Source organism: Staurois parvus, unplaced genomic scaffold (genome assembly GCF_062004578.1).
Source record: "Staurois parvus isolate SC_StPar_1 unplaced genomic scaffold, SC_StPar_1.0 ptg000596l, whole genome shotgun sequence".
In the NCBI taxonomy this organism is placed as follows: Eukaryota; Metazoa; Chordata; class Amphibia; order Anura; family Ranidae; genus Staurois; species Staurois parvus.
The window spans coordinates 2,215,136-2,241,737 of record NW_028318392.1 but is presented as its reverse complement, the minus strand read 5'-3'; the positions used below and the strand labels follow the sequence as shown (position 1 = coordinate 2,241,737).

Sequence of the window (26,602 nt, the reverse complement as noted above, 5' to 3'; positions counted from 1 at the left end):
TGGCTTCTACAAATGGATAATGATCCTAAACACACCTCGAAATCCACGGGGGATTACATCAAGAGGCGTAAACTGAAGGTTTTGCCATGGCCTTCACAATCTCCTGACCTCAACATAATTGAAAATCTATGGATAGACCTTAAAAGAGCAGTGCGTGACAGACAGCCCAGAAATCTCAAAGAACTGGAAGACTTTTGTAAGGAAGAATGCGCAAAGATACCTCAAACAAGAATTGAAAGACTCTTGGCTGGCTACAAAAAGCCTTTACAAGCTGTGATACTTGCCAAAGGGGGCAGTACAAGATATTAACTCTGCAGGGTGCCCAAACTTTTGCAGACGCCATTTTTTTGTTTTCTGTTATTTTGAAAGTGTAAATGATGGAAATAAAATCTAATTTTTGTTGACATATTATAAGAATGTCTAATCTGTAATTTGATCCCTTTTGGAGATTTTTCCATCTTTCCTTGGCTTCTTTATGCACATTAATACAAATTTTTAGCTGGGGTGCCCAAACTTTCGATCCCCACTGTATATATATATATATATATATATATATATATGCACAGGTGAAACTCGAAAAATTAGAATATCGTGCAAAAGTTCATTTATTTCAGTAATGCAACTTAAAAGGTGAAACTAATATATGAGATAGACTCATTACATGTAAAGCAAGATAGTTCAAGCAACTTTTACATCTCATTTGGAAACCAAGGATTCAGAGTATGGAGGAAGAATGGAGAGGCACACACTGCAAGATGCTTGAAGTCCAGTGTGAAGTTTCCACAGTCTGTGTTGATTTGGGGAGCCATGTCATCTGCTGGTGTTGGTCCACTGTGCTTCATTAAGTCCAGGGTCAACGCAGCCATCTACCAGGAGATTTTGGAGCACTTCATACTTCCTTCCGCAGACGAGCTTTATGGGGATGCTGACTTTATTTTCCAGCAGGACTTGGCACCTGCCCACACTGCCAAAAGCACAAAAACCTGGTTCAATGACCGTGGGATTACTGTGCTTTATTGGCCAGCAAACTTGCCTGACCTGAATCCCATAGAGAATCTATAGGGCATTGCCAAGAGAAAGATGAGAGACATGAGACCGAACAATGCAGAAGAGCTGAAGGCCGCTTCCTGGTCTTCCATAACACCTCAGCAGTGCCACAGGCTGATAGCTTCCATGCCACGCCACATTGCTGCAAAAGGGGCCCAAACCAAGTACTGAGTACATATGCATGCTTCTACTTTTCAGAGGTCCGATATTGTTCTATGTACAATCCTTATTTTATTGATTGCATGTAATATTCTAATTTTCTGAGATTGTGGATTTGGGGTTGAGGAAAATGCTCAAGACAATTGTCAACTGGACAAATTACCTCAATTTCTCCTCAATTCCTCTTCTGTTGACAACTCAGAATTTAGGATTTTCCCTCACTTTCAGTATTGGTGACAGTGGTTACTAGGACCACTAGTGACTCTGCCTAGCAAGACACAGAAAGCAATAAAAAAATTACCATCTGGGAATTTGCTAAAATACTTATGAAGAGTCATATCCAAACAGAGTATACATATTAACATAAATGTTCTGCTTTATTGAATGCATCAAAACTTTATAAAGCACAAGTTGACCATTTATTAAGAAAAAAACTCCACCTCCCTTCCATAGACCCCCTAAATACACTATGCTGAGCTATGTCTCCTGCAGAACCTTACTTACCTCCTCCAATGGCAGAAATCTGTTGTATTGTCTACAGCTCAGTCAGTAAAATCTAATTCTGGGCTGCCCACATGAGGTGTTGCTTCTGCAGTGAGAATATAATCCTCAGCTGGTAGAGAGAGACACAATACATTCACTCCGAAAGGCGTCATGTGATTCTTTTTGGTAAAAAACATTGCTAGAATACAATTTTGAGAGCAGATATTTGATCTGCTTTCAATGCAGAGACATTCTTCAATTGTACAACCTACTAAACAAGATAAAGGAGAGATAGATTTATGTTTCCTAAACAATTCACAGATTGGAATTTACTTAGTTACGTTTAGTTATTAAAGCATTTATTGATTAAGTTGGTTAAGATGCCAGCTTTCAGAAGGCCATGGATAACTTCTTCAGGCTTTTTACTGAACAATACTCTAACAGTGTTTCCTGAGCAATAGCCCTCGGAACATTTCCTACACCCTCTTTTTTCCTAAAGCTCTTGTTCAACTAATAACTAGTGCATTATTGCAGAATGAGCTCCACCAAAATCTTTCCTATACATATGGAAACAGGATGCTTCCCTATAGATTGTGTTATATAAATAACGTCCTACCTTTCTGTTGTTGAGGGTCTGCAGGATCTTTTCCCCAGAGATCTTGATCTCCACTTCTTGCCTCTGCTCATCTTTATTGATCCAACCAGATGCTTAAATATGGTTGTTTGAGCTTGGTAGCCACAGATAGGGTTGCCACCTCATCCCCCCAAATCTTTCCTGTACATATGGAAACAGGATGCTTCCATATAGATTGTGCTATATGAATAACGTCCTACCTTTTTGTTGTTGAGGGTCTGAAGGATCTTTTCCCCAGAGATCTTGATCTCCACTTCTAGGCTCTACCCATCTTTATTGATTTGACCAGATGCTTAAATATGGTTGTTTGAGCTGGGTATCCAGCTAGGGTTGCCACCTAATCCCTTTAAAACTGAACAGATATTAATTACACAGGTTCGGAGGCTAATTTAATTCAGATAAGGCACTAAGTGAGTTTAATTGCCACCTTAATCAGCCACAGAACCTGTGTAATTAATATGTGTTTGGTTTTAAAGGGATGAGGTGGCAACCCTATATCCAGCACTGCTCTTTCTGCTACCCTCTGTCCCACACTTAGTATGTGAAATTGCCTCCTCCACATTACATAACATGCCTCCATAATTCACCTCGGGCACCTGGAAAGACAATGTGACTTTCTTATTACTTGTTGCCTAATTTAGACACTGAGCTAAGCACATGCTGGAGAACAGGCAGTCAACACAGAATAGGTACACATGCACTGCATGGCCAGAGGTGGCTGCAAAGAGGTGAGGTGAGCTCAATGACTAAACAAAGCAGCAGACGTCCTTGTGTTCACATTGAATCCCCCTCCCGCACACACACACTTTCCCAGCTCTATTGGTGGATTTCTGTATAAATGTCCAATGACAACTTGAGGGAAACAATATTGCCTTGTCCCCTCAATTCTGCTACCCAGGGCACTAGCCCATGGGTGACATTATATATGGCCCTGCACACACTTAGGGGCCATGTCACATGTGAAACTATATAGAAAAGATAGAAAACAGCTACATACAGTACCTTCCTGGTTATTTCTCTGGCAGTTTCTTTCATGCAACAGAGTTGTTGCTACAGCTAGCTACAGCGTTTAGCTAATAAAACTCAGAAACTTTACTATTTATTGGTCATCAGCAATTACACTGGACAATGTGAATACCTGCTGAACCCGAGCGCTCCATTGCTTAGTGACAGTTAAAAGTCACTAGAATTACTGGAAATGACTGCAAATCAATTTTTCCAAGCAACAAAAAATTAAAGAACATGATTACAACATCAATTATATGATATGGTCTTCAGCGTTTCATGTAGAAAGCACACTGTTGTAATTAGTTGTAAGTAAGGATTTGTTTAGAATATGCTGATTATTATTAGCAGTGATCTTCAATTGAAATTCACACCTTAAACCGCTAAAGCTGGCCATACATTTCAGAAGCTGTCAGAACACCCATATAGCGACTGCAGCTGTTTGGGTGCAGCCACTACTCGGCAGTCTTTTCCACCAGCTTCTTTTGATTTTTTTGTTTGAAGCTTGCTGGGCTGGGGGGGGGGGGGGATAAACACGGTTACCCACACAGTTAATTTTGGCATCAAATTTTGATTTAGTTTTAGTCATAGTATTTTGACTAAAATGCCATTTTAGTTTTAGTCGGATTTTAGTTTTGAATTGTTTTAGTAGTTTAGCTGTAATTTACTCGACTAAAATAGTGTTAATTTAGTTGACGAAAATATGTTCATCAACAAAATTAACACTGGTTCCCCTTAACCTGAATTTCAGCTAAGTCCAAGGAATCAGGATGAAACTTGAGCTATGTATGACCAGCTTTACTTCTACCAAGAAGCTGCTGGATAATAGGAATACAAGCTACACTGGACAATTTCAAACATCATACTTTATTAAAATGATCAGATTAAACAAGTCCACCACCATTAAATGTTTTTTTTCTATATTTACAGCACACTACCATCCACTTGAGAAAGTATTGTTGGCAGGCAAAATTCCACTTTAGCTTTACAGGTATGAACAGGGGCCTTTTTGCCTCTGAAGTTTCAAAATGTCTTCATTATTTAGATTCGAAAGAAAGAGGAATTGATCAGTTTAAAAAATAGTAAACACAGCGATTTATCACAGTGATACAAACATTAAATACAGTAATGTGCATATCTGTGTTGAGTATTCATTTCTCAGTCAATGGCTGGCGTGTCACCCAAAGTGTCAATTTTGTGTAGAGTTCAAAATGCTGTTACTACATGGATCTGTCTTCAACAAAAGTGAAAAAGTGACTTAAACATTACAAGACCAACACCTTTACCTAGTACTAATAAATGTCTGTGTTCATCTTTTTGGTTAACCAGAAATGAACCTTGTGTATTTAAAAGTTTATGTGATGTGTATATTAGTGCTAATGGGAACCAGTAGCATATTCCTTTACTCTGCTACTTATCCTAGAAAAAATACAGCTAAAATTTGATTGGCTGATTGGATAACACTGACACTTTTTTTTTTTTTTATAAACAAGGCTCATTATCTAACTAAAGGGTACATGATTACCTCCATTTAGTATCTATGAGGAACATGAAACATGATTAGAAATTCTTCTGGGAATAAGTGTTTACTGAAAAATAATGTAGGTTATGTAACAAAACAGTAATAATCTCTCCCATTCAAACACACTTGTCTTTTGGCCCTGGGTGATTTCTGTAGGATGTGTTCAAGTGATAACTGTAGGTCCTTTCCGGCCAGTCCTCTCATGAATCTGGGAGAGCTTCAAAGCAATAGCTATAAGGGGACCCAGGACAGCCTATGGAAAGAATAGAATAACATTAATATTGTAGCCCAAAACAATGAAAATTGTACTACTGGGATGCCCCCCAAACCTTTATCAGTTGGATTAGCATGTGGATAGATGTGCAAGGCAGACGGGATCAGGCTTGCCATGTGTTAGTTGTCTTCAACAAAATGATGGCCATATGCACACAGACACCGACCCACGTTGCATAAATTTGACTGAGATGGTTAAAAGATGGTTCTGCTCCTGTTCTTCACATGAAGAGAACTCCTCAGATGTATTTAGCTCTTTTTGGGGCAGCAATGATTAGACCTCCAAAAAGCATGAAGAGAGTCTGAGTTCTCTACAGGTGGAGAACAGGAGCTGAAGCCATCTTTTACCCATCTCGTTCACATTTATGCAACAGAGAATTGGTGTCTGTGTGCTGATGGCCACCATTTTGTTGAACATTAATACTGCGTCCTTTTTTAGAACATAACTATCTAGTGCTTCTAATAGGATATTAGTAATCATATACTTTATTGATACATAAAGATTAAAATACAGCCCTGCTGGAAAAGCTGACATGTTTCAGTCCAAAACTACCTTAGTCATAGCTATGTGTTTTTTACACTGGATCTTTCCGTGATATGGACTATCTATTACTAGTATCCTATTGGAAGTGAGCTAGCAGATTCTACACACACCTTCCAAGCCAAAACTAGAAGCTTACACAGGGCTAGGACTCTCTCCCTTTCCCCATGTTGCAGCAGTGTTTGCCTATGCAGCCAAACGCCAGCCCTTGGAAGGAACGGGAATAAGTCACATGTTGCCCCATACCCAGCAAGTGCTGGGTATTTTTTTACACTCCCAATGGATAACCAAGAAGCGGGGTGTGGGGGTCATAGGGAAGGTAAGTATGTGCTGCTTGTGGGGCTGCCATTAAAATGGACCTGACGTAGGATCTGTGATTTTCCTACTCTACCCAAGAATAAAAAAAAATATTGCAGCCTTTACAAAATCAAATATTCATGTGTATTCCCCACAATGTAACCTTGATAACATCAATAAAACAAATTATTGAGATGTAAGCAAGCAATTCTATCGTTATGATGATCTTTTAGGATGGGCAGAAACATAAACTACTGAAAGAAAATCTAGCAACTGTGTCTAGTATTTAGGAAGCTAGTGAGTGATTCTTCTAACTAAAGCTGAACAAGTCAAATTTGATGAATAACTACAGGTATGGACACAATACATTCTACCTATTGACAGTTCTAATACAATAAAAATAATTTGTGTAGGGAATGGCTATTTAACAGTTAGGCTGCCATCCAGCCAGTTATAATCACACATACTGTACATTACCAAAAATTTGAACATGAGGTTTATTTATATTAGCTTAGTGTCACAGATAGCATTATGCATATCTCAGATATCTTAGTCTTGGTTATTTATGAATTTCAGTAAAAAATTTCCTTTTGGGTAGCTTAATTTCCTTGAGCTTTTGCAACACTTTCTGTAAGAAGGTAAATTAGAATGCCTGTTTACAAAGGTTATAGCATGTGGCCTTTATTAAGCAGGATCATTTCAAGGAGAGCAAAGCCAATGGGTTAGGGTGCAACTGTTTCCAGCATATGGGTGGAGAAGCACTTGTGGTTGCATGGCTGGCAGACACAGCAAGATACTGAAACAGTTAGTGGTTGTACAGGTGTAGCAGTTGGCTGGAGCAGCCACGATCTGATTTAATTTGTTGGTTGTCATGCTGAAATGTGCAATCTGTGAAAAAGGCAAACAAATGTATAACTAGACTTTAATAATGGCATATCTGCAAAGAAGAATTGGGATATTTACTTCTCCTGCTGCCTGCACAACTTGACACCACTCCACTAAAGAGTAATGCCTCGGTGAAGTCTCTTCCAAAACTGAGACTTCCAGCATTGTTGATATTTTGTGTTCCCTGGTTCCTTCCATTCACAGGTTGAAAGGAATCAGTGTTCAAAGGAGAAGTAGGGACTTAGAAAAAATAAACATACATACTCACCTCTATGCTGCAGCATTGGTCTGATGCTGCAGCTGTCCCCTGCTGGCTGTAAGCCTGAGAATTGAGCAATCACATGACTCCTGGTTGCTCAGTTCTCAGTCCACTCATTGCTCAGAGCAGTGACTGTCTGCATTGGCCATACTTCTATTTACTGCTGAACTCTAGATATGATTTTATTGCAAAGTTACATAGCTCAAGCTTGGATCAATTTGAGTAATTGACAGTCACTGTAGGAGGCTGGCAGCAGAAAAGATCACAGCTGCCACTGGCCAGCATGTTGTGGTATCATTATCAAAAAGGTGCTGATATTCCTTACTGATCTGGGAAACAGTGGTGCATGTAAGCAATTGTATAGGCTGGGGATAATGATACTAAATTTCGAACATTGTCAAAGCTTATATGCTATGGCAATGCCATGGAGGCACGTTAACAAGAAAAAAAGTACAATGGGGAGAGGGTGCCTTTAATTCTTTAATCACTTGACCTCCAGAAGATTTACCACCTTTCATGACCAGGCCATTTTTTGCCATATGGCACTGTGTTACTTTAACTGACAATTGCATTGTCAGGCAATGCTGTACATAAATGAAATTGACATTTTTTTTCAATATGTAATTTTTTCCCCACAAATAGAGCTTTTTGTTGGTGGTATTTGATCACCAATGGGTTTTTTATTATGCTATAAATGAAAAAAGACCGACAATTTAAAAAAAAAAAAATTTTTTTTACTTTCTAAAATAAAACATTCAATAAAAAAAATAAAATTCTTTTAAATGTCTTCATAAATTTAGGCCAATTTGTATTCTGCTACATATTTATGTTAAAAAAAATCTCAATAAGCGCATATTGATTGGTTTGTGCAAAAGTTATAGCATCTACCAACTATGGTATATATACTGGAATTTTTATTTATTTATTGTTTTTATACTTTTACTTGTTATACTTTTATGCTTGTTTACATAGGCAGAGCTGTGTGCTGTCTCTCTCCTAGCGGTACATGCTGATCGACTTCTGCTGTGACTAATCACAGTAGAAGCAGCGCACTGGGAGCACTTGCGCTCCCCCTAAATCAGAAAGTGCAAAATCATGTACAGTATATATACAACTGCTATAAGGCAGTCGGGAACTGGTTAATGTGACTTTGAATGTGATATGTAAAAAACACAGATCTTTTTAGTTGCATAATTGGGAGATGCTTTTAAACTGTATGTGGTGTTATGGCACAGCACAAAATCACGTGGTGGCATCTGGTGTAGTTAATTTTTTTACTATTACATTTAGCTACAGCAGTAGCATCTCAGTCTGATTATTTTCAAGGCTTTTTAAGGTAGTTTTGGCTGTGACACCTGTTTTTTTTACTAAGCAGTAATAGGCCTGAATTGACCGGTGGAAGTAGCAACCACAGTAGGTCTAAGAATATGTTCGCACAGATGATTTGATTTGATATGCATGGCAATTACTTTTTGTGTAAACAGCCTGTCACTGAAGTATATAGGATCGGCTCCTGCAGCTAGCCGCTCACAGGTGGCAAAATCAGCTGCGGGAATCAGCAGATTTCTGCTGCTGCCATTTGCACTGTGCCACATCACTGATGCAAATGTAGCCTAAAAGCTATAGGAAAGTTTAAAAAAATAAAGCTAAAACCCTCAACGTGGTACACATTGGCCAATAACACAACAGTTCTTTTTAGGACTACCTTTTTGTGTGAAACAGAAACAGTTGTAATCTAGTTGCTGACTGGGTTTATATCTTTTACTTCAAGTTTTTATTTTTTGCTAGGACTATTGTTTTAAATTTGGAGTGCCAGTGTACACGTGTTGCCGACACAGGCAAGGCTGCACTTTGCTTGCAGCATGTCACTGTATTCTTGTGTATAGCTGCCAATACATTTAGGCAATGCAATTAAGCATACCACCTTAGTAAAAATGTCAGGTAGGCCTAAGAAGCAGAGGTAGTAGGGGGAGAGCTGATTCCACAGGATAAAGTAGTGGTTGGGCAGCACTATCTAGAGACAAGGTATGTTTACCTTTTCTCAGAGTGGTGATACAGCTACAGCACACACAGGAGGTAGTTGAGTGTTCTGACAAAGCCTTTCTCTTCTTCCTTCTCCTAGGTGCAGAGTGGCCAGTTATTTGAAACTGCTGCTAATACACCCTCTTCTTCCTCCTCCTCTTCTACTAATGCCACCATAGTCCCACAAAAAAGCAATGAGGAGTTGGCAGAATTGTTACATGATCACTGGCCGGTGGGGTTTTTTATGCTCAAATGTCTCTGCAAGGACCCCAGGATTCAGTTAATCAAAGCGTGGGACAATTATTGGGTGAAGACCCTCTCAGTTCCCTGATAAAAGGGTAAAATTACTAATCTACTGCCACCATCCCAGAGGGGACAAAAAATATGGCATTGTCACGTACCTAATGGAGATGGAATGGAAGATAAGACTTCTCTTACACCTATTGTCTAACATACCTGGTAGTGGTGATAGTGGATGTGAGGACACAGTGTGGCATGAGGGCCAGTGTTGTAGGCAGCATGTGTTCAGATGGCAGGAGAGTAGTCAGGACACAAGCCATCAACCACTGGGCAACAAGGTACCGAATCAGAAGGCAGAGAGTGTCAGGATACAGGCCAAATTAGCAACACCCAGGCAGCAAGGTACAGGAACATGAAGCATAGGCAGTGAAAGGATACAGGCCAAAGTCAGTTAAGAGGAAGGCAGAAAGTGTCAAATCAGAAGGCAGGAAGCAGAGCCCAAAACACAAGCTGAGGTACACAAGGATCTAAAGACAGGTCCAAAGCAAGTTGTTATGTACAGGATGCAGAAGTAGCAGGTCAGGTTGTGGATTATTCAGGAACTACTCCAACTTATATGGGCCTTTTGGCCAATAGGTTACTTGCCCTTCCCAAGAGTGAAGCCCTGAAATTCAAAGTAACACTTGTCATCACCCATCCCACTGTCTCCAATAAAAATTTTCCCATGCTAGGTTTTTGCTGGAGTGGAAAAAAAAGTTCCCAGAGCTCCCAGACAAGCAGAACCTGCATGCCAGCTTGGCTCTGCCTCCACACCAGCTAAGAAAAACAGCTCCCTTCTTCTAGTTTATAGCATGTTCCAAACCGAAATAAGCTACTTTGTCACCATTTATAAAAGGCCTGTGAAAAAAGCTGAATTATAGGTGTGGACACATTGCACTAAAAGTCGAAGGAACTAAAAGGATAGGGTCCAGAGTCTACAGCAAAATACAAATCTGTATAAAAAAAAAAACACTACTGTTTTATAGGCTACGGCAGACCTCCCCTACTAAGAAGGATATGTATATATGAACCAAAAATTACCAGTAGGAAAAAAGTAAAAGTAGAACCATTACTCGTTAGACATATTTATTAGCAATTCTATTGCTGGTGATGATGAATATTAGTCAGCAGCAGCAGAGCAGCAGGCTTTCTTGTTTTCTAGGCACAGACTCCTTACTAGGTTAAAACAGCACAGACTCAGTCACATGCAGTCCACACAAAAGATACCATTTCAACAGGGTGCTCCCCCCATTCATTTAGTCCTGTTTACAAAAAAGGCTGTCTTGCCAAATTGTCCTGTTGGCTTGCTTTGCTCCCCCCAACCACTGCACCACTAGGCCCATTGCCAGCCACTAACACTTCTCCCCCTCCCATTACAGTAGCCAGTGCCACCCATCAGCCCATCACAGTCAAGTTTCTCAGCTCCTCAACAAAACATCTCTTTGCCACTGAGTCAGTCTCTGAGTCAGAGTATACTGACAAACATCTCAACATCACCAACATGTGAAGTCTATTAGAGGAGTAACAATGCAATGCACTCACAAATGATCTAAAGGCAAAACTTTTTTTTTAGCTTTGGATACAGTGCAAAGGGAATAGAACCCCTGTCAGTTTTTATTGTGACCTGTGCCCCCATTGGGGAGATTCATCCTGGCTAATTGTTCTGTTTACCATTATCATTGAAAGTGAAAGAAAAGAAAATACCACATTATGGGTTGTCCCAAGAAAAGTAATAAAGGGGAAATGTTCCAATGTGGACACTAATTCTGGTGACCTGGGGTCCCTAAAGGATTCCTTTAATTTGCAGGGATTTCATCTCACTTCCTATTCAGCTATAGGACAGGAAGTGATGGGCAATCTCCAAAATGGGTCACAGATGGTGGAAAAAATTCTGACCGTGGTTATAACCCTCCTATGCTCTGTCCAAAATTAAACAAAAAGTTTGCCTTTAGTTCTACTTTAATGCGAGTGTTAATATTAAATCCCATACTCATGCGCGCCATCCTTCCTCTCTGTCAGCAGCAAGGTTACTTTGTCCCAGCCACCTATCTCTACCAGCTTTTGAATCCTCACTGGCTGGTACCAGCACATTCTGGATGCCCTCTCATGACTCTGTGGATGTTGACTCACAGAGCACTATGCCTGACTCACAGAAAGTATAGGAATCCCAGGAATTTTAAAGGAAGCCATAGATGATACCATTTTCTTTCCTTCCATCATGGGTAGAAGAAAAGAAAATCACTTGATTCCCCCTTCAACACAGTCAGTGTTGATAGGGGAATCCCTCCTGCAGTACCATTGTTTTCTGCTAATGGGAAGCCTTACATGCTGGCAGAACATAATGATAACTGCTGGCAGCTATAGCCACCGGCAGTGATCGCATGCAAAAAATACGACAGGCTGGTTGCACTGACAACCAGCCTAACCATAGATGGATGGAATTTCAGCCGGTCCCCGAGGAACCAGCTGGGATTCAATCCATCTATGGCCGACTTAAAATTCTGATAATAAACTTGCAACCAGATCATAATTCTGGCATTGCCAGGTCAATACCAGCAAGTTTCCTGGTATGCCTATGAAGTTTGTCAGAAGCATTTCCCAATCACAGATTAAGCCCATTTTCAGTATGGCTGATATGATATCTCCTTTCTATAGTGAGCTGGCTGATTTATCCTTTATTGGCCCTAAGCAGAGAGGCCAGTGCATTATGGTTGCAAAGAATTCAGTCTAGTGAATTCCTGCATTAATTTGCAGGTACTGTGAACCAGGGGCGTATCTGCCGTGAGGCAAACAAGGCATCTGCCTTGGGAAGCACTTTTCAGAGGGGCGACACCGCCCCCAGGCAGAAGGGAGCAGTGCTGTTGCTGCAAAGGGCTGTGCTTGGCCAGGGGGGCGTGCTTGGGTGGGTTCGTGTGTGTGCTCGGCGGCGAGGATGGGTGAGGAGACAGAGAACCTGTCAGCCATGGAGCCGGCTGGAGAGGGGGGCCGGGCGACACATAGAGGACCGTGCATTTCTCGTTTGCTCTATGTGCCGCCAGTCACCTCCCCTATCCATCTCCTGCATACGGTCAGCTACTGTATGCTCCCCCATGGCCACCCCCCCTCCCTCCAGCACTGCAGGGGATCTGTCAGCATATGCAGTCCCCAGTGCTGACAGTCCCCCCCCTTCCCCTCACACAGACGGGAGAGGAAAGAGAAAGCTGCCCCTCCTCCTCCCGTCCTCTCCTCCTGTGTCTGCCCCGCCCACACTTCCAACCAGCCTTGTGTATTCTCTCTCTCCCCCTCTCTCTCTTCCTTTCTCTCTCTCCCCCCCTCTCTCTCTCTTCCCCCCTCCCTCTCTCTCTTCCCCCCTCTCTCTTCCCCCCCTCTCGTTCTCTCTCTCCCTCCCCCTCTCTCTTCTCTCCCCCCTCCCCCCTCTCCCCCTCTCTCTCTTCCCCCTCCCCCCTTCTCTCTCTCCCTCTCTCTCTTCCTCCCTCTCCCCCTTCTCTCCTTTTCTCTCCCCCCCTCTCTCCCCCCTTCCTCTCTCTCGCTTCCCCCCTCTCTCTCCCCTCTCTCTTCTCTCTCCCCTCCCCCTCTCTCACTCCTCTCTCTCTTCCCCCATCTCTCTCTTTCTCTTCCCCCCCTCTCTCTCTCTTCCCCCCCTCTCCCTATCCCTCTAACCCCCCTCTCCCCCTTCTCTCTCTCCCTCCCTCTCTCTCCCTTCTCTCTCTTCCCCTCTCTCTCCCTCTCTCTCTTCCTCTATCCCTCCTCCCTCTCCCCCTCGCTCTCATCCTTTCTTGCTCCCCCCTCTCTCTCTTCCCCCCCCCCCCTCTCTTCTCTCCCTCCCTCCCTCCCTCCCCTCTTTTTCCCTCCCTCCTCTCTTTCCCCCCTCTCTCCCTCTCTTCTCTCACTTTCCCTCTCTTCTCTTTCTCCCCCCTCTCTCTCTCTCTTCCCTCTCTCTCTCACTCTCCCTCTCTCTCCCCCTCTCCCTCTCATCTCCCTCCTCCTCTCTTTCTCCCCCTCTCTCTCTCCCTCCCTACCCCCTCTCTTTCTCCCTCCCTCCTCTCTCTCTCCTCCTCTCTTCTCTCTCCCTTCCCTCTTCTCTCCCCTCTCTGTTCTCTCTCTCTTCCTCCCTCTCTTTCTCTTCCCTCCCTCTCTTCCCCCTCTCTCCCCCTTCTCTCTCCTCTCCCTCTCTCCCCCCTCTCTCTCTCCTCTCTTTCTCTCTCTCTCTTCTCTCTCTCCCATCTCTCTCCTCCACCCTCTCTCTCTCTTCTCATCTCTCTAACCTCTCTCCCCCTCTCTCCCCCTCCCCTCTTTCTCCCCCCCCCTCCGCTCTCCCCCCTCCTCTCTCTCTCTCCCCCTCCCTCCTCTCCCATCTCTCCCCCTCCTCCCCCTCTCTCTCTCCTCTCTCTCTCCCCCCCTCTCTCTCTTCCCTCTCCCTCCCTCCTCTCTCCCCCTCCCTCATCTCTCCCCCCCTCCTTCCCTCCCCCCTCTCTCCCCCTCCCCCTCTCTCTCCCCTCTCCCCCTCTCTATCTCCCTCCTCTCTCTCTTCTCTCTCCTCTCCCCCCCTCTCTCCCCTCTCCCTCTCTCTCCCCCTCCTCTCTCTCCCTCTTTCCTCTCTCCCTCCTCTCTCTCCTTCCCTCCTCTCTCTCTCTCTCTGATTGGTGTTAGTGGGAGGAATAGTGCCCCATCATTAGTGCCAGTGTGGGAGGAATAGTGCCCCATCATTGGTGTCAGTATGGAAGTAATAGTACCCCATTGTTGGTGTCAGTGGGAGGAATAGTGCCCCATCATTAGTGCTAGTGTGGGAGGAATAGTGCCCCATCATTGGTGTCAGTGGGAGGAAGTGCCTCATCATTAGTGCCAGTGTGGGAGGAATAGTGCCCCATCATTGGTGTCAGTGTGGAAGTAATAGTACCCCATCGTTGGTGTCAGTGGTAGGAATAGTGCCCCATCATTAGTGTCAGTGTGGGAGGAATAGTGCCCCAACATTGGTGTCAGTGAGAGGAAGTGCCCCATCATTAGTGCCAGTGTGGGAGGAATAGTGCCCCATCATTGGTGTCAGTGTGGGAGGAATTGTGCCCCATCACTGGTGTCAGTGTGGAAGTAATAGTACCCCATCATTGGTGTCAGTGGGAGGAATAGTGCCCCATTGTTGGTGTCAGTGGGAGGAATAGTGCCCCATTATTGATGTCAGTGGGTGGAATAGCGTCCCATCGTTGTCAGTGGGTGAAGCTCTAATAGGAAGAGGTGGAGCCTAAATAGGAAGGGGTGGGGTTTACAGATGAAGGGGTGGATCTTAAAAAGGTAGTGGTGGGGCAAATTTAGATGAGGGGGGGTGCCCGATTTTAGTCTTGCCTAGGGCAGCACAAAACCAAAATACACCACTGCTGTGAACCTCAAACCCATGGTAGTGGCAAACCCAAATCCCACCATTGAGCAGAAAGCATAGCTTATATCTTCAAAGTGTATATTGTTTGGTTTCACTTTTACCAAAAGAAGCCTCCATAGAACATTTGAATAGGTTTGTTTTTTAACATTTGCTGTGCATTGAATAAAATGCCTGAAATGGTGTTTAATATGCAATATATAAAATTGTTACACATTCTAACAAGTTGGGAAACATACTAAAATTGCATTTGTTCTGTAATCTTTTAATCAGTATTCAGAATCCCCATCCCTTCAATAAAAGCTTTTAGCCATCCCATAATAAGATATAACAACACGAGACAGCTGTATCCTCTAACGGATATTAAAGGAAATTTCGTTTACCTGCCAACATTCATGATACCGAGCTTACAATTGTTCTAAGTCAGACAAGAGTGTAATTATATGTCTCAATGATGACATTTATTACTGCTTAAAGTCTTTATCTGTTCTTATCTTATACTGCAGCTGAGTTCAGACCTTTGGTATATGACCCAATAATCCGCATTTTGGCAAGTCCTTTATCCAACATTCATTTTGTAGGACAGCAGTATGTACTTATTGCCTTTATGAATACAGAATAAGTAATTAAAATATAATTCTCTCGAAATGTAGTCAGTTATCTTGTTTTTGCACTTTTGCCTGTATTTCTGTAATTTTTCACCTACCTCCTCTTACTTGTCTACAGAAGACTGATAATTCTAATTGCCAGATGCGGTTATTGTCTACATATCTGGAGAGATTTCCACTCACTTGTGTCTATGGGACTGGATGTAAAGGGAAATCTAGCCAATAGGACATATCATAAACAAACCTAATAAAGCTTTTAACCATTCCCTACTGTATTCAATCCATTCAAAACTTATGATATACTTTAATGCTTTTAAAACTGCAAAATCCATAAATATAATATATATGTAACACCCTGCCATAATACTGTTTGTAGGATGTTAAATGGACACAAGATGGCAGTGTCCTGCAGCCCAGTCCCAAACTTCGTGGGATTCATAGGCTGATTGCAGGACTTCACTATCCGACATGGAGCTAATAAACTACTACATGAAGAGCAGTTGTTAGGAGAAGATTGTGCGGGATGCCGGAGGTCCCAGCTGGGCCAGGCCGCAGAAAGTGGAGGAGAGAGGAAGAGTTGCTGACCGCTGACACCACTGACAAGTTTGGCGAACAGCTCTGTGAGTGGACGAGCTGGAGTGCTGGTGTCCAGAGTGATCTCTGAAGGAGGAACCACCAGGAAACAGGGGCCCCTGTCTACACAGAGAATTTCCGCCACCTGAATAAAGGCTACAGATCAGGTGAGAGAGTTCCATACTCAAGCCATCTAAGTTGTACATGACATTACCAAATCCAGTTACTTACTACTGAGCCTGACTACTTTAGTTTTTCAAGTTATACATGTTAACCTCCCTAGCGGTCTGATTATGTCCATATTTCTGTGCTCAAAGCGGTAAATATTTTGCATGGAAATATGTAGTTTTTTTATTGCAGGCCTGTAATTTTTAGGAATAACTCACTGAAATCTGTCCGAACAAGAGTCTAGTAAACATCCCGGGTATGATAAAATTTGAAACACAAAATCATAAAATATAATATAATAAATAATCATAAAAAATAATAATAATATAATAATAATAATACATTTAATTCAATAATATAATCAGACCAAAAACACTGAAATTTGAAAAATAGCGCCAAGTTCGCACATCACTGAGCAAAGTCGCAAAATCGTTTTCAGTGTCTGATGATGAATTTCCCCACAAATCATTATCACTCAATTCTGCAAGTGGTTCTGATTTACTATCGCTGTTTTCTAGCTGGTCTAAAACCGCTTTTGACATAAAGAGACGCTTTTTGGATGCCATGGACTTTTCTCAGTTTCAAGGCAGAAAAAACAGTAAAATGCAGGCAGGGCACAGGACAAGCACTCGGGACAAAATGTATGTGAAATGCTTTGATACAGTAATGTTTTACTATGAGATTTTAGTGTATTTAGTGAATGTAACTTTTTTAAATATTTAAATTTTCCACCGGTTCCGGCCCCCGTACGTCCCGACGCTCACAGGGACCGGAACCCTGAAGACAGATGCAGGCATCGGCCGGAGGAGATGGCCGGGGATGCTGCAGGGGGAACATCGCGGGAGTGCAGGAAAGGTAAGTGAAACAGGGAATCCCAGAGCAATGCTGCAGGGCAATCCCAAGTATAGCTCAGGGTTACCGCTTTTGGCACTGATAATTAACCCTGAGCTACACTTGAGAATACCGCCAGGGAGGTTAAGGCCCAAGTTGTTCGGCCTATTAGTTATTACATTCCCAGCATATCCAATCACAAGGGTCCACTGCACGATCTACCCTCTGCAGGCCCAACTTGTTTGTTACTTCCATTACAGTTTGCCCATTTGCCAAGATGTTCCTCCACTGCTGCAGTTTACTACTGTGGCTCAAGGAAGAACCAATTTCTACAGAAGTGTGTTTTGCCCATATTTAATCTCTGCAAAATCCTACATCCCACCCTGTGTGTGCTAAAAGGTTTACTATTTAAATGAAACATCAGGTAAGGGGGCAGCACCCTTCCTTTGTTTTTACCCTCTATTAGGAAATTATACCCTGTGCCTCAAGGAGGATTTGAATCCTTATGACCAACTAGGGTCCCATCAAGTGCGCAAAAGATCAGACACTGCAGTTAAAAAGACATTAGTCTATGTAAATGAAGAGCTCTTCTTTTCCTTAGAATTAGCCCTCAGCCACAGAGCCCAAAGTGAGTTAGCCGCTCCGCTTTGAGTTTTTTTTTTACTTACTGGGGAAGAAACCTCTCAGGATGGGGGCGATCATTTAAATTCTGAATTGCAGGACCTCTAGAACTGATTAAGATTGTGCTGTGTTGTGACCTTTACCTGAAGTTGCTAGGGTGACAGCTGTTATGTTATGCACATATTTTTTCTGTTGCTTTACTGTGCCTACATTTGATCTCAATACAACCAAAATATCAGTTCACTCTAAATTGTGTGTGTGTATATTTCATGGTTGCAACCCGAGGATCTTCTGGCCAGAGGTTTAAGCAAGGGTTGGGCTTCAGGGGTTGGGCTTCCAGAGCAAGGTCAAGAAAGACAGGGAACGTGAAAATTACTCCTGAGGCCCCTAAGGGGGAGGTGCTATATACAGTATATATAGTATACTATATATATCAGCTACCACATCTGGGGACTGGTAAGATGCAATATGTAAGCTCCAAGCAGCAGGGCCCTCCTATCCCTCTTGTATTGAACTGTATTGTTGCTGTATTGTCTCCCTGTATATTGTAAAGCGCTATAGAGCAAACTGTTGGCGCTATATAAATCCTGTATAATAATAATATGTATACAGTATATATATGAGTATATATAAAACTCCACAGATGAGCAGCATTGTCAAGGCAGCTCAAAAGTTACCCCCTTTAGCTGCAGAGGGTATACACATGCTGCAGCCATGATACTTTGCATCATGGCTGGTGCAAGAATAATACCCTGTGTTGCTTCTGATGTGTGCAGTGCTTGCTGAATGCAACCTATACAAGTAAATGGGGCCACAATGCAAGCACCCTGCAACCATATGCAATGCATGCGGTTCAGGTTGTCAAAAACAGGCTGTGTGCTGGTGCTCACTCCTTTGTCACCTTTTTTCTCTTAATGTCAGGAAAACTTGTCAGACGTGACTCGTGCTGATAGGAGAGGAATGAAGCAGCAGCCAGAAATGGCACTTAGTGCTCTTAATTGAGACAATTACACAGGTATATGTTTTGTTCATCAAATTTCATGCCTGAACGTTACAACCACTTTAAATGCTTGTCTAGTCTATGGGAGGAGGCAGGGCTGGAGCTATCAGTAGCCAAACTAGGCAGCCACCTAGGGTGCACTGCTGCCTAGTGTGCAGCCATGGCTGCTGGTTTCCCTACTCTCTGCCATGGCCAGATCTAGGGGGTGCTTGGGTGGGCTATGCCCCCCCAAATTTCAGTTGTGCCCCCTCAGGCCCATCTTTCGATGGATGCTGTACCGGACCTCTGAGTGCCTTCCCCCATCCCCACACTCATGGCTGGGACAAAGCCTTCAAAGGAAAAATGATAGGAGAGAGGTGGGAGGTGCGGGCTATGCTCTCCTCTGTCAGTGGAGCGATTCTCCATGAAGCAGATGACACAGGATCGCTGTTACGTCGGCATGTTTGATTCCTTCCCTGGCACCCTGCTGTGAGAGATGAGCGGTCATTGCAGGAGATAGGGAGTGGGGTAATCCAACTGTGTACAGCCAGATCCAAGAGCAATTGTGTGTCAATTGCTATATGGAGGATCACTCCATTGACAGGAGGAAGAGCACAGCACAACCCACACCTCTACCTGGTTTCCAGCCTGTAAGTTGGTGAGGGGGTCGCTCGCAGGCTGGGGGAACTGTACACAATGAATGGGGGGGGGGGTAACAATCATTTGTGCTGAAATGAGAGGTTTGTACAGGAGGGGGTGGGGGCTACTTGAGCTGGGAAGGGTAATGGGAATGATGGGGGGGGGGGGGGATTTGTGCTAGGAGAAATAATTGGGGGATATGTGCTAGGATTAGGAGGGAGGTTTGGGGGAAGGGGGGGTTAGCAGGGATTTGTGCTGGGGAGGGGGATTTGGGTAAATTGGGAGAATTTTAAGCTGTGAAGGGTCCTTTGGAGGGGTTTTAGCTAGAGGAGGGATTTGGGGGAATTTGTCCTAGGTGGTGGGTTTGAAGGAAGCGGATTGGTGCTGGGGGGGGTAGAGGGAATTCATGTTAGAAGGGGGGATTGAGGGGGTGTTTGCGCTATGAGAGGGGATTGGGGGAATTTGTGTTAGGAGGAGGGATTGGGGGGGAATTTGTGTTCAGAGTGGGGTTGAGGGGGATTGGACTAGGAGGGCGGATTGGGGGGGAATTTGTGCTAGGAGAGGGGATGGGGGGGGTTGTGCTAGAAGGGAGGATTGGGGGAGGGAATTGTGCTTAAAGGGTGGATGGGGGGGGTTGTGGTAAGAGAGGGGATTTGTGCTAAGAGAGGGGATTGGGGAACATTAGAGGTAATTTGTGCTGGGGGGAGGAGGTTTTGCTAGGAGGGGGGATTTGGGTGGGGAGGAAGGATTTGTCCTGGGAAAGACAGGTAATTTGGGTAATTTGTAGGGGGTTGTGCTATGAGGAGGGATTTAGGGGGATTTGAGCTAGGAGGCGAGGTTGTGGGGTGTTATGCTAGGAAGAGGGGATTTGTGCTAGTAAGCGGGATTGTGGGAATTTATGCTAGGAGGGGGATTTGGAGGAGAGGATTTGTGTTAGGGTGGAAAATTTAAGGGGAAAGAGGATGTGTGCTTGGGGGGTGAAATAGAACTACAGGTGAAGTTTTATATTTTGTGGGGATGAGGGGGTGCAAGTAGCTGGTCTTGCCTAGGGCGCAAAATAGTCTAACACTGGCCCTGGGGGAGGAGTGTGTAAAGTAGGGAATACTTACCTTATTCATCACTCCCCTAACAGCTGGAGCTCTTCAATGTACCACTCTAGCCCTGGAATGTTGAAGGACCCTTGATGTCAACAAGGAAGTGGCTGCATGACTGGCGCAGAGGACTAGCACAAGGACTGATCATCTATCCAAGTACCACTGGGAAGAAAGCCTTCAGGAAGGGGGATTAAGATAATCATTTCTTGTCTTTATACCCACTGTTGCATCAACAACAAGCACTGGACCCATGCTATATGGGGGGGCACACAAAATGTATTTTTAAAGGCTGACCAGAATTCAGCTTTAATTAAGGTAGGCCTTGAGTGTATACACACTTCAGTTTCTGAAACATTGTCATTCATTTTAGTAACCCACCCAGAATCATATTATAGCAAACAATGAAAGCCGGTATCTAAAATAGAATGTCATCAATGTAAATACAGCATCTTTGGGTTGTATGTAGGAATCCACTTAGGGAGCAGCAGGGCTTGCGATTGACTCTCACACCTCTGGTAATAACTTACTTCTACAGTATTTACTGTATGCTTCTGTATTTATCTAGTATAGAACTAGTTATATCTCATGCAAAGCTAACCATTTGTAAAAAAACACAGTAACAAAACAACATGCTCTTTTTCCCCTAAAACATGTCATAAGTTCATTTATTAACCACTTATTTCATGTCACAGAAAAGCATAACAAGTAATGTGGATAAGAAAGAGTCCAAAGGGCTTCTTAGCTATAGCTGCTGTTACTGTGATTGGAAGAAAATGGCAAGCAGCTTGTCAATTTATGAGCGGCAGAAATAGTAAACATGGGAGACACATTCCACACTAAAATGGTGTATTGTAAATCACCAACATTAACCACTTGCTCTCCTGGGGATTCACCCCCCCCCCCCTCCTGACCAGGCCATTTTTTGCGCTACGGCGCTGTTACTTTGACTGACAATTGAGCAGTCATGCAACACTGCACCCAAATGAAATTTAAATCTTTTTTTTCCCACAAATTGAGCTTTCTTTTTGTGGTATTTGATTGCCTGTGCATTTTTAATTTTTTGTGCTATAAAAAAAAAGACCGACAATTTTAAGAAAAAAAACAGTATTTTTGACTTTTTGCTATTAAACATGTCCAGTAAAAAAATTTAAAAATCAAATTTCGTCATAAATTTCTGCCAAAATGTATTCTGCTACATGTCTTTGCTAAAACAAAATCCCAATACATGTAAATGAATTGGTTTACGTGAAAGTTATAGGTTTTACAAATGGTGGTATATATACTGGGATTTTTTTCAGCAATTTATAGCGGGACTGCGGTGGACATTCTGACACTGGGGGAAACTGACTTGGTGTCACTGACATCCCCAGTGACACCAATACATTAATCAGTGCTAAATAAAAAGCACTGACTCTGAACTAATGGCACTGGGCAGGAAGGGGTTAACATGAGGGGCGATCAAAGGGTTAACTGTGTGCTGGGAGTGTTATACTAGGGGGCGATGTCAGTGTGCTTCCCTGTAATCACACTGCTTTGGATATCTATGCTGTGCACAGCCATCCAAAGCAGTGTGCCCAAGCTGAAAAGGAGGAGAACTGTTAGTAAACGAAACAGTCCTCCTCCCCGTCGGAGATCCTCGATAATCACCGGGCGCAAGCAAGTAATCACTGGCCAGGACCCGATGATTGACAGTTGCGGCCCGCACGCCCCCTACCCAGAAATGCTAAATCACATATATATATGTGATTTGCGCACCCGTGCTGCCCTGTAGAAGTATTTCTGCTATAGGGCAGTCGGGAATATTAACCTCCCTAGCGGTCTGATTATGTCCACAATTCTGTGCTCAAAGCAGTACATTTTTTTGCATGGAAAAATTTATCTTTTTTATTGTAGGAGTCTATTAAACATCCCGGGTATGATAAAATTTTAAACATGAAATCATAAATTATAATTTAATAATCAGAAAAAATATTAATATAATAGTAATAAATTTGATTCAATAATATAATCAAACCAAAAACACTGAAATTTGAAATATAGCGCCAAGTTTACACATCACTGAGCAAAGTCGCAAAATCGTTTTCAGTGTCTGATGATGAATTTCCCCACGAATCATTATCACTCAATTCTGCAAGTATTTCTAATTTACTATCGCTGTTCTCTAGCTGGTCTAAAACCGCTTTGACATAAAGGGAAGCTTTTTGGACGCCATGGACGTTTCTCAGTTTCCAGGCAGAAAGAACAGTACAAATGCAGGCAGGGCACAGGACAAAGCACTAGGGACAAATGTATGTGAAATGGTTTGATACAGCAATGTTTTACTATGTGATTTTAGTGTATTTAGTGAATGTCACTTTTTGTCAAATTTCCCACCAGTTCCGTCCCCTGTATGTCCCGACGTCTCAGGGGACGGAACCCAGAAGACAGATGCTGGCATCCGCCGGAGGACCTTACAGGGAACACTGCAGGGGGGACATCGTGGGAGCGCAGGACAAGGTAAGAGAAGAACAGATCCCGGAGCAGCGCCACATGGTTAGCCCGAGTGTAGCTCGGGGTTACCGCTTTTAGTACTGAAACTTTACCCTGAGCTACATTCGGGAATACCGCCAGGAAGGCTACACACATCACTGAGACTTCAGTAAAGCAAGATAGATACAAATTATGTAATATAAGGAAATAAGGAAAAAGGAATGTAACCTGTCCGATATCATACATTTGACATTTGTGGGGGGGGGGGGGGGTGAGCCACAGCTCTGTGTGTGAATGGACACAGGGAGCACCGTGTGCCCCTATAGCAGGCTGCTTGCTGTGGGGGCACCCGACAGGAGGGAGGGGCCAGGAGCGCAAGTGGGGGACCCGAGAAGAGGAGGATCCAGGCTGCTCTGTGCAAAACCACTGCACACAGCAGGTAAGTATAGACATGTTTTGTTATTCTTAAATATTGAATTGACTCCCTTCAATAAGAGGGGCACTCCATCAACCAAAAAATGGGAAATAAGTGCACTGCAAACATCTAGAAGAATACAATCAAATATATATTGTATTTATTACTCATATAAACAGAGTAAAAGCAAAGTTTTTGCTTAAATACCTCTATTAATCTGTGGTTATAAACCTAGTACCTAATACAAAACCCCATAAGCTTGATTTACCAAAACTGGTGAGTGCAAAATCTGGTGCAACCCTGCATAAACCAATTAGCTTTCAGCTTTTTTTGTGTTAAAGCTTAATTGAACAAGCTGAAGTTAGAAGTTCATTGGCCACCATGCACAGCTGCACCAGATTTTGCACTTTCCAGTTTTAGTAAAACAACTCCCATGTGTTAACAGATAAATAAACACATGCTAAGGATGTTTTACACATGGTATACGCTCCTCTATCCACTAGGGATCTATTACCACCTTTACATTTGAGATACTTTCTCTTTTAAGGTTGGGTGAAGTAAACAACCATCATAGGCAAGTTTGTTCCCCCTAATCAGGGAAAATATAGGCTGTGCGCTGCTGTTACTAATAGCCAAAATAATTCAGTTCCTCCTAAGGCTTGGTTCACATATATACATTTTGTGTTTGATGCTTTCTACAGTGCTTTTTAGCGTTTTTCTACACCTGTTTTTTTACGCGTTTGTGATGCGTTTTTTACGCGTTTGTACCACGTTTTGCATTTTGTTCAGATTTCTGATTTTTTTTTTTAAGTGGGATTTTCTTTTTGTCGCTGGGCAGAATAAAAATGCAAAACACTGCAAAAACTCACTACCATGCATTTCAGCAGCTTCTCCATTGAACTATATTGTAGCAAAAATGGTACTTTTTGCTTTTAAAAAAGTCCCTGAGCCTTTCCAGAAACGCAGCAGATCAAGAAGCATAGATGTGAACATGTTCCATAGGAAACCATGGTAAATAGACTTCAGTGCATTTCTGCAAAAAGCAAAAAAAATACATTGGTTGTAACGGAGCTTTAAGGGTAAGTACATAAATTACCCTGGGGACCATACATATCCCTTGGTATAAATGCAAGAATGTATCACTCATGTGTATAGACTTGCAAATAAATTGTCATATTGTCTCAAGTTGGAAAATGATTTTACACTGCTACTTAGTTTCATATAACGTATGTTCTTAAAGTGGTTCTAAAGGCTCAAGGTTTTTTACATTCATGTATTCTATGGATGAAGGTAAAAAACCTTCTCTGTGCAGCATCCCCCTCAGCCCCCTCTAACACTCACCTAAGCCCCCTCTCAATCCAGCAATGTGCACTGGAGTCTGGGCTAATTTTGGGACTCCCTTCCTCATTGGCTCCCACTGCCGTCAATCACAGCCAGTGAGCCAATGAGAAGAGGGGGGGGGGCGAGCCTCAGCTCTGTGTGTGAATGGACACACAGAGCAGCGGGTGTCCCCATAGCAAGCTGCTTTCTGTGGGGCCACCCAACAAGTGGGGGGGGGGGGCCAGGAGAGCAAGTGGGGGACCCGAGGAGGACCCAGGCTGCTCTGTGCAAAACCACTGCACACAGCAGGTAATTATAGACATGTTTTGCTATTATTTTTTTTTAAATAAGCCTTTAGAATCACTTACAGTTGTGCCCATATACAATTTATCCACCTGGCTATGTTTTGAAGTAATGGAGTCTGGAAGCCTGGTTGCTACTGGAGATTTAACCATAAACCTTTCTCCCTTTGAGCCAGAGCAATAAAACTTCAAAAATCCTAAAGTGGCTGGCGCTTTTCCTTTGTCATGTAACGCTCTACACTGTGGCCATAGATCCACCCTGAGGTAATGCTAGCCTTCTCCTTCCTGGAAGTGAGTCCACTCTCTCTCTCCCCATGCAGGACAGGTGCTACCTTTGCATCTTCTATTACACATCCAATACAGATATATGGAAAGATTTAATCCACGGTCATATCAGAACTAATGACATATGCATAGTTGAGGTAATTGCCATTAGCTTTCAAACGGGTCGATCAAAATGAAGTCTTTTTCCATAAGCATTAGAGACTTCCTAACTATGTTCATTTAGCAATTGTCTAGATAGCTATCACAACAATTTATTAACCACTCCTTCTCATGCATGCTGGAGTTACATCGTCTAGACACTCAACTCCATTCTGGGCATCTCACAGATGCCAGGAGTGGGCTTGGAGAGAGCGCTGCACTGTGAATGAGCTGCTGTAACATTGTTAGGACAAAGAACAACTGTTGTCACCATCCAGATACCCACCCTGAGAATTGATATGTAGCAGTTACCAGAGGGCATGTAGACAGAAAGGGGTTTATTTACTAGAGCTAGAGAGTGCAAAATTATAATAATAATAATAATAATAATAATAATGTAGGCAGAAAGGGGTTTATTTACTAAAGCTGTAGAGTGCAAAATTATAATAATAATAATAACAATAATAATAATGTAGACAGAAAGAGGTTTATTTACTAAAGCTGGAGAGTGCAAAATAATATTAATAATAATAATAATAATAATAATAATAAAGTAGACAGAGAGGGGTTTGTTTGCTAGAGCTGGAGAGTGCAAAATAATAATAATAATAATAATAATAATGTAGACAGAAAGAGGTTTATTTAATAAAGCTGGAGAGTGCAAAATAATATTAATAATAATAATAATAATAATAATAAAGTAGACAGAAAGGGGTTTGTTTGCTAGAGCTGGAGAGTGCAAAATAATAATAATAATAATAATAATGTAGACAGAAAGAGGTTTATTTAATAAAGCTGGAGAGTGCAAAATAATATTAATAATAATAATAAAGTAGACAGAAAGGGGTTTGTTTGCTAGAGCTGGAGAGTGCAAAATAATAATAATAATAATAATATTAAAGTAGACAGAAAGGGGTTTGTTTGCTAGAGCTGGAGAGTGCAAAATTATAATAATAATAACAATAATAAAGTAGACAGAAAGGGGTTTGCTTGCTAGAGCTGGAGAGTGCAAAATAATATTAATAATAATAATAAAGTAGACAGAAAGGGGTTTGTTTGCTAGAGCTGGAGAGTGCAAAATTATAATAATAATAACAATAATAAAGTAGACAGAAAGGGGTTTGCTTGCTAGAGCTGGAGAGTGCAAAATAATATTAATAATAATAATAAAGTAGACAGAAAGGGGTTTGTTTGCTAGAGCTGGAGAGTGCAAAATTATAATAATAATAATAATATAGACAGAAAGGGGTTTATTTACTAAAGCTGGAGAGTGCAAAATAATAATAATAATAGTAATAATAATAATAATGTAGACAGAAAGTGGTTTATTTCCTAAAACTGGAGAGTACAAAATAATAATAATAATAATAATAGTAATAATAATAA

At 42.4% G+C, this 26,602-nt stretch overlaps 1 protein-coding gene across 1 annotated transcript in view; it reads right to left on the bottom strand.

The window, feature by feature from the left end:
- Nucleotides 1-4,176: 4,176 nt before the first annotated feature.
- The window catches only part of PGM5 (phosphoglucomutase 5), a 182,823-nt gene continuing 160,397 nt past the window's right edge, over nt 4,177-26,602 (bottom strand). Inside the window, exon 11 of the mRNA XM_089692598.1 lies at nt 4,177-5,103. Coding sequence (XP_089548724.1) covers nt 5,014-5,103 — 90 coding nt within the window. The 3' untranslated portion in view covers nt 4,177-5,013. The remainder of the gene's footprint in view (nt 5,104-26,602) is intronic.